At 50.9% G+C, this 8,981-nt stretch overlaps 1 protein-coding gene across 1 annotated transcript; it reads right to left on the reverse strand.

The window, feature by feature from the left end:
* Nucleotides 1-2,325: 2,325 nt before the first annotated feature.
* Nucleotides 2,326-7,768, reverse strand: ZFP36L1 (ZFP36 ring finger protein like 1). The gene is made up of 2 exons (XM_058739444.1): nt 7,544-7,768; nt 2,326-5,142 (listed from the first exon to the last, which is right to left on the reverse strand). Exons 1-2 carry the CDS (start codon nt 7,598-7,600, stop codon nt 4,183-4,185), a joined length of 1,017 nt encoding a protein of 338 aa, XP_058595427.1. The 5' UTR covers nt 7,601-7,768; the 3' UTR covers nt 2,326-4,182.
* Between the last annotated feature and the right edge of the window lie 1,213 nt (nt 7,769-8,981).

Here is an 8,981-nt window from a genome sequence, read left to right on the forward strand (position 1 = left end):
TGGTAACCAGTGCTTCATGATCCGATGGCCTATAAAACCTATCTCGTGTCTGCCTCCCTGTTCTCTCAAAGGCCCTCCTTTCACCAGAGTGTCAATGAGCTGCAGTAGGCCCCCAAACTTCCTCCTGAAAATGAAGCTTCCTGGCCCAGAGAGGTAAGTCCTTGCTCAGTGGCCAAAGTAACTCTTTTCTTTTTGCTGCTCCAAGGGAAGACCCGTAGCCAAGGGCCAGACCATGGGTTGCCAGACAAACAGCCATGGAGGCCCTGCCCTACCAGGGCAGACCTCATGCAGGCCCCCCAACCAGAGATGCCCCAAGGTCTGGGACCGGAGGTAGGGAAGCAGTCCTTGCATCTAAGGAACTTGCTGACAAAGGCAGACCTGACCTTCCCTGCTCCACTTCCCTCGGTGTAGGCCTTACCTCCAGCTCTCTCTGCATGTCTCCCGTCTTCTCTGCTGCAGAGGAGCTTAGGGATGAAGGTCTCCTGCCAACTCTGGGCTCACACCTCCCTCACCTGCAGCTTAGAGCACAGGCCCATTGCTAAGGCCCCTCCATCTTCCAGGATTTGGGAAGAAAAGGCCCAAGTTTCTGCTAGTTCTTTTCCCATATAGCTTTGGACGGATCTCCTCTATCTTGAAGATGTAGATGGCAGAAAATCCAACTTTGTGGTGATAACCATGCAGGGCCTGAGCGGCCAAAATCCCAGCCTGTGTTTCCCATGGAGACTCTTAGGTGGGGAAAAGGGTCAAGGCTTAGGTACAGAGAGTTTCCCAAGGCCATAGAGAGTATCTCCTTGCCTGTACAGGCAACCCCCACCCTCAAAGGCATCCTGGAGTCTATGTTTCTAATTTTGGTATCACTCGAGTGATGGATTCCAACTGAAGAAATTCTGAGCAGACCGATGGGTACGCTTAGCCTCTGAGAACCCAGCCAGTGTCACCATGAGCCAGAGAATTAGATGGCTGCCATATGCTCACCTACGCCTGCAGGGAATGAGCTCAAGGTAAACAATTAAATGTCTTTTTGCCTTTAGTCAGCAAGGAAGATCACATGCCACCACCACCACCACGTGCGCGCACGCGCACACACACACACACACACACACGCACACACACACACACACACACACACCCCTCGTTCCCTCTGCACGCCCGGGCAGCCTGGGTTCACTTCAGTCCCAGGAAGGGCTGCTGTCCCCTCCCACCACCAGTAGTCGCTGCCCTAGGAAAGGGCATCTGCAACCCCCCCCTCAGCAGGGAAGGAAGAGTTGACAGGGTGCATAAGGTAGGTCTTCCCAAGCCTCAAGGGCAGCCCAGCCAATGTCTGCTGCAGACATAACTTTGGGAGAGATCAAGTGAAGGTAGAAATTCAGCTCACCCCCCAAAACTGAGTGCAAGGAACCAAAGGCAGCCTCAAATAGCAATATCCATCCCTGCCTCCCCGAAAAGAACGGCTCCCAAGAACCAAGAACCAGACTTAGGGTTTTCAGAAGGATCCAACCCCTCTGGCAAGCAAAAGATCCCCTTCAAAGCGGTCATCTGGCCTTGGCTGCAGTGCTTCTAGCTAGGGGGACCTGACTCTTCCCAAGATGACAACCTACCTATCCTGCCTGGCATGTGTAACAAGACTTAAGGTGGTGGGAATTCCTGATGACTTCCCATTAGGACTGGCCATTTTAATAGCCACTTCCCCCTAACAGCCCTCCAAATACAGAAGTGCAGGTCAGCTCCAGGTGGATCCACCCCCAACTCCAGTGCCCTTGTTTGGGCCCCTGACCATCTTAGATGCTCCTCTCCAAGCCTGCAATCCTTCATCATGCCCACCCCAGACAGGTGTTGAGAGGCTATACAGTTTCAGGTCAATTTCATGTGGGAAAAATGAGCCTGCAAACACTCCACAAAGAACTCACTCAAACCCAGACTTGGTTGGAGTACCATGTGCCAGGTTCCCCCTCCACCATTTTGGCACTCCAATCACCACCCAAAGGAATGAAGACCGTAAAGTGGAGAAGACTGTGCTTCAGCTTTTGCTGAAGGCCTCCGAAGCTGCACAGGTGCCCAAGGCTGGTCCCTGGTCAATAACCAACACTCTGGGAAGATAATAGAGAAGTATGGGCTCCCTTTGCAATAAACTTCCATCCCATCCCCTCTAAGCTCAGAGACTTCCAGCATCAATGGAGGGAACTACAGACATAGGTTTAGCTGTTATGGCTGAGAAAAAAGCAACAAGCATTCCTCCTCTTCCCCAGCACCTGTATCCTATACAAAGGACAAACCTATAGGCAAAGGAAAACCACAAACCAAGTAAAACCAGCTTCACCATCCATGTTTCTTGAAAAAAACGGGGTTTATTGATTTTTAAACTGCAAATAGTCGTTACAAAAAGTTTTTTTTTCTTTTAAATAAATTCACACGAAGAAAGAGAAATAGAAAGCGACGGTAGTGACCAGCAAGAGGAATAATAATTACATTCATCTTAATGTGTGTGTGCCAGTTCTGTTTGCATTAACATTGGAAAACTCCAAACCTGGAATCCAGAACCTCAAATCTGCAATCGGAATGTCTTGAGATGGGCACGTGGAAGTCAAAGGGTTTCTTTTGTTTTTTTGTTTTTTCCCTTTTAGAAGCCATACATAAAAGTTGTTTTCCTTCTGTACTGTCACAGAACTTTTACATACATTCTCAGTCCTAGCTGAAAAGGCCTAAAGAAGAAGAAACTCAATTTGCAGTCCAACACAAAGGGGGGAAATTTCTAAAATAAATAATCCAACAGTTTTTTGCATTTTTTTAAATTAATTTTTCATTTTTTTAAAATAAAATAACCAAAAAAAGTGTAAAGTTACAAAAAATGTCGTTGAAGAATAATATATTAAAACTGTGGAAAAAAAAAGGAAAAAGACACGTCACAAAATTTTAAGATTAATATGAAGATCATAATTTAACATAAAAGAATATATTCTATGGATTTGTCATCCCGATAAATATGAACAAAATTAACAAAAAAAAAGCATAGTTTTGGCAATAAATACGTTTTGATAAGTTAAATAAGCTTTTTTATATTGATGTGCAGTGACAAGCAAAATTTTTGCTCTCCAATTTCTGAAAGTTATATGAAGTTTAAAACCCAGGGAAAAAAGCATGGCGTGAGTGCTCTAAGGATAGACCTACGGTATTCTAGAGCAAAAACCATTGAAGCTACTTCTACAGGAAATCGTTTTAACACAGCTATTGTATGTGGAATGAATACCATTAACTGCTCACCCCTTACATGTTTTTTTAGCTTTTCTCTCATTTTTTTGTTATTTTTTTTTTTAAAGATGTCACATATGAACTGGGGAACTTTAGCACCAAAATCAAGTCTCTCATAGTCCATCTAGCTTCCCCATCCTCCCCACTTAAAAAAAAAAAAAAAAAAAAAAAAAAAAAGAAAGAAAAAATTAAATCACAAAGTCCCACTTATGTCGCGATCTTCATCCACTTTTTGTCTTCCTTCCTGTAGACCTACGCGGAACCCAGGCAAGATTAGTCAACAGAGGTTCAGGTCGGGAAGAAAAAGGTTTTGAATGTCAAGATGGGTTTCCCCAAAAACCCAAGTCTGGCAACAACTCTCCCAAGAGGGGTGTGGGGGGTCATGGGGAGAGGGGAGGGGAGGGTGTGGGAGGCTGAAATAAGGGAAGGTGCAGTTGGGTCGCCAGCGGAGGGAGCTGCTGGTTCTGGGTCCCCTCCCCCTCCCCCATGGGCAGAGGCTCAGGGAGGCCCACGGGTGCCCTCTGGCGCTGAAGAGGTAATGTAGTCACAGTGACAAAGTTAGATTACAAGGCACTAAATTGCTTCTGTAAACTGTTACTGCTTTTTCTTTTGTGATTTGGCACTTAAGGCGTAAGCCGAGGGGAAAAAGGCATCTACTGACAAATATGGGACTTGTCTGTTATGCATGGTAAGTGGGCTATAAAATCGAGGAGAGGGGGTTTCAAGCCAGAGGAAGCTACTGACAAATTGACTTGTCCTTATGTTGGGAGGGGGGGGGGTCAAGAGAGGGGAGAGGGAAGGGGCATTCCAAGGTTCTGGGGGAAAGGGGTTGAGCTTAACCTTGTTAATGTAGGGGTTGTCAGGAATCAGGGAGAGAGGGAGGGGAGGGTAAGGATGGGGGGTGGAGTAGGCAGGGGGTCCCTCCCTACCCGGGGTTTAGTCATCTGAGATGGAAAGTCTGCTGAAAATGGGCAGGCGTCTTGAGTTGTCCAAGGTGGGGGAATCTGAGCCACTGTGGCTGCTGCTGGAGCTGCTCAGATAGCCCTCCTGGTCCGAGAGAGAATCCTGAGGGCTGGGGGGAGAGTCAAACATGTGAGGGGACTCGGACATGGGCCGGAAGAGGAAGGTGGTCGGGGAGCCACCCCCGGGCAGCCCCATGCTAGGGGCAAAGAGGTTCGCCAGCTCCTGGCTGGAGAAGGCGAAGGGATTATTGGTGCCATCTGGCAGGGTGGGTGAGCCCAGGAGGTCATCGGCGCTCAGGATGGGGGGTGGGGTGATGGACGTGGGGCTGTCCAGCAGCCCTGTGGCAGCGGCGGTGGCAGCGGCACTGGGAAACCCAGCAAAGCTAAAGCTATGCTGGAGGCGGGGACGGTCAGCGGAGAGGTCCCGGGCCCCGGCCAGGGCGCGGCGCTCCTCAGCGTTGTGGATGAAGTGGCAGCGGGGCCCATACGGGCAAAAGCCGATGGTGTGGAAGGTGCGGCACAGCTCCGTCTTGTACTTGGGGTGACGGGTCAGGCTTCGGAGCTCGTGGATGCCATGCGCGAACTGGCACTTGTCCCCGTACTTACAGGCGCCGTTCTCCTCGAAGGGGCGGCACAGCTCCGTCTTGTAGCGGCTGGAGTTGACCTGGCCGCTCCCTGGCTGCTTCTGGGTGGGCAGCAGCCGCTCGCCCCCTTCTGAGAAAGAGCGGTCTCGGAAGCGGCTGTCCCGAGAGCTCAGGGCTGGGGCCGGCTCGCCCTTGAGGCTGCTGAGGAGCTGGTTCTGGTGGAACTTGGAGCTGGGCAGGGTGACCGAGTGCCTCCGGGGGAAGCCCCCACCGGCAGGGGTGCCCACCGCCTTCCTGTCCAGCAGGCAGCCCCCTGCACTGGGAGTACTGTAGTTGAGCATCTTGTTACCCTGGAGGGAAGAGAGGGAAGAGAGAGGATGGTTGGTGACAAAGGCCATGTACCAGGGCCAAGAAAAGTACCCCTAAGTGCAGTCCCCTCCACAATCGGAAATGCCCCTTGTGTCTCTAACGAACTACCTCTAACTCAGCCCTGGCAAGCCCCCTCCCACAAACCAGCCACCTAGCTTTACTTTGGCCCCATGCATAACAAACTACAAAGTCCTAACCTATTAAAAATTGTTAAACATGCACCCTACTCCATGCAGACCCCTGGAATGCACCCCCATATCCTGTCTCCAAAGCTACCACTTTTATCCATAAAATCTAACTTTTTTACCTCCCCAGTAGATTCCTCAGCTAAAAAGATCTCCTGTAACTCTGACTTCTCTAGATTCCCCTTCCCCCAAACAAGAACAGGTAAACCTCAGGAGACTCCAAGTACCCTCCTTTTAATCAGTCCCTCCTTGATTGACACTCCACACAAACAAACGCCTGGGTTCCCAAGACTCAACTTCCTCCTTCAGAAAGGTTCCCTTCCTTTGGCAACAGGTTTCCAGACTGCCTTTGCTTTACTTGCTAAGAGGAGGGAAGAGGAAGGGTCAGGAGAAATCCTCCATCTGGGGTGGGGGGTGGGGGGCAGGAGAAGGATGGGATTCTAAAATAAAGTTCATTGCCCCATGCCCTGGAAAGAGGTGCCTTCTACAATGATCTCCCCACCCCCTCCACTGGGAAGATGCCTTTGCAGTTAGTGTTCTGGCTGCAAGGGCAGGCTTGGATAAGAGCGCCAGTGTTTAATCTTTAACGCAAAGCTGCAGGTGGGAAGGAAAAGGAAAGCACCAAATCCCCCCACCCGCCTCCCAGTCAATAGTAGATTTGGGGGGAGGGAAGCAGAGCCACCACAGACAGGTTTCTGTTCCAATGGTATACCCTGGTCACCTGCCCAATCTGTACCCAAGATTCGGAAAGGGCACAAGCTGGGGACCAGGGAGTTGGCTCCCAGCCCATGTGGGTGTCATTGTGCAAATTCTAAAGTTGGTCCCTTAGGATCAGCTGCAGGGGCTCGGGAATCTGTAACAGCAACCACCCCACAGAGCGGATTACAGGAACCAAGTTGAGAGCCCGGTTCCCAACAATAAGGTTCATTTAAAAAGTCTGGGGGGGGGGGGGGCGGGGTAGGGAGCGAGGGAAAGAGAAATAGATCAAAGAGTGAGAAAGCCGGGAAGAGAAGGAAGGAGTGCAACAGAGCTCAGGTTAGCTGCCAGGGCAACTGGAGTTTGGGAAAGCCCAGAGAGGGAAGGAAGCTGAAATTCAAACTTTTTTTGATGTTGTTCTTCAGCTCCTCGGAGTCCCTGCACCCCAACCCTGCAGCCCTGGGGCCCTGGCAGCTGGGCCGACTGGAGAAGCAAGCTGGGAAAAGAGAGCGACATGACCCAACGTGTTTAAAAGAAGGCAAAACACTTTAGCAATTAAAAGTAGCCTAGCAGCTCCCCGCTTTCAAAGTGGGGAGAGGGGACCAACATAATCTAACACCCAAAGGCTTTTGCTGTGTACACTTAAACCGCATTCATGGAAAATTGTGTTTAAAACCTGCTTTTTTTCACACCGGCTGGCAAGCTACGCCACTTAAGGAGGCCCCATTAAATCCTTCCTCGCAGAGCCTCTTGAGCTCAGGCCGGCATTTTGTTCTCCAGGCCCCCCTCAACCCCCTCGGAAAACAGGTAAACGGGTCAAGCCTAGTACCATTATCACCCCAAAGTTTGCAGTACTGTAGGCGATCCCAGAAGGAAGCCTGGACGAGCTGGGGCGAACTAAAGTCCTACTGCAAACCCGTTCTGCAACATCCTTTTGAATCACAACTCTTGGCCTTTTTCTCGCAGGTTCCCAGCCCTTCCACATCAGACATCCCAGTAGAGATGTCGTCCGGAGACTCACTTCCCCAAGGGGAGCCCCTGCAGACCCCACTGGCTGGCGGTGTGGCTGGAGACTCGAACCCCTCCCGGCGACAGCGAGACCCAGAGCGCGCACAGGCAAACCGAGCAGACCAGCGAAACCGGGCTCAAGCAGCACATTACGGGCGACGGAATCACCAAAAAAAAAAAAAAAAAAAAAAAAAAATGGTCCCAGCAAATGACCCGCATCCCTCGGGCGGCCCCGCCACGCAAACTTCGCCCCCAAAAACTCTGATCTCCAAATTCCCATGCAGTAGCCGCCAGGACCTGTTGAAACTCAAAGGGTGGGAAGGAGAGAGCCAAATTCCTTTAAACTGGGGGGGAAAGTAAGGCGGAAAAAAGAACCATCTTGCCTCTCTTCCTCTCCTTCCTACTTTCCAAGACCTGAAGTTTTGAGGGTTCTTTCTTTAGGCAAAAGAGGAAAAAGAAAACTTTGAAAAGCGAACCCTCCGCCCCACTCTACCTTGCATAAAACTTCACTCAAGTCGAAGATGGTGGCAGACACGAGGGTGGTGGTCATCCTGGGCGCTCGCACGGGGCAGGGACGAGGATCTGGTGTGCCGCGAAGGTCCCGGTGCGGGGAAGGCGCAGCCTCCGGCTCTCCGGTCTGGAGTCCCACACGCCTGCTCCCGGCGCCCCTCGCCTTTCTGACTCTCCCCGACTGCGGCGCGCGAAGCCCAATTTATAAAGTTCAGATTTGGTGGACCGGGGGAGGAGGAGCTTTAAACTTATTTAAATGAGGAAGAGGAGGAAAAAAAAGGTGATTGACACTGAAGTTGAATCAGCCATGCGGTCAAACTCGGGAAGAAAAAAAAAAAAAAGAAACTTTCAAAAGGAAGAAGGGGGAGGGGAAACGAGGAAAGAAGGCTAAGAAAAAAAAAAAAAAAAACCAACTGCAAGCAGCGCACAACTTTTTTTTCTTAAAGAGGAAAAGTTTCGAGTCTCGCTTGGCTACCCGGCGCTTGGGGCGCCCCTCTGTGGGGCCGCGCGGCGCGAGGGGGAGGGGCGCCCCCCCCTTTGTCAGCCTGCGAGCGCGGCTCTGTGACATCATTCATTCCACCCTCTTCGGGGTTCTTGTTGTTGTGTTGTTGTTTTTTTGTCGGGCAGGAAGGCGGGCTCGACTTTCTCTTTTTGCAGGCGGGAGCAGAACCCGTCCTTAGCGCCCGGGCTGCGGTTTCCATCTTGAGCAGATCTCCCCTGAAACTTCTCAAAGTGCCCCCCACAACTTAACTCTTTTCCCGAGTTTTCTTCCGCACTCGGCTGCCTTCCGCAAACCAGGCAGGACCAGAACATCGGGAATTTGGGACGCAGAAAGCATTCGGGTCTAAGATTTTTAGTTTAGTTTAGTTTTTGTTTTTTTGTTTTTGTTTGTTTTTTTTTTTTTTTTCAGCAGGTCGTGGGGGAGGTAGAGTGGTGGGGGAAACTAGGGAGAGTTTTTCCCTGAGGGGGACCGGGCCCGGCCGGGAGAGCGCAGCACGGTTTCGCGCGCCGCACGCGTCTACACTCTCCTGTGCTTCGCAACCGAACGGCGGGAGGGGCAGTAGCGAAAAAGACCACCGCCCGGAAGGATTGCTTGCTTGTTTAACAGGCTTGGGAGTGGGATTTATTTCACGCATTCAACCCTTAAACCTTTTCAAAAAGAAAACATGAATCCTCATGAATGTCCTTTCCAATCCGCCCTCCTCGCCACCCCCCCCCAAACACCAATAACGCACAACTTTCCACGAGCGCTCTGAACTATGGGACACACGCACACACCCCTAGACGCTTGAACAATGAAAAAAGTTACTTTGGCAAGAATGAAGGTAAAGAAATGGGGGAGGCGACACTTTTAACTTCTTGTTGCTTCTCCCCCGCCCCCACGGGAACGGAACATATGGCTTGTCACGCTGCGCTGTTTG

Source organism: Neofelis nebulosa, chromosome 7 (genome assembly GCF_028018385.1).
Source record: "Neofelis nebulosa isolate mNeoNeb1 chromosome 7, mNeoNeb1.pri, whole genome shotgun sequence".
Taxonomy (NCBI): Eukaryota; Metazoa; Chordata; class Mammalia; order Carnivora; family Felidae; genus Neofelis; species Neofelis nebulosa.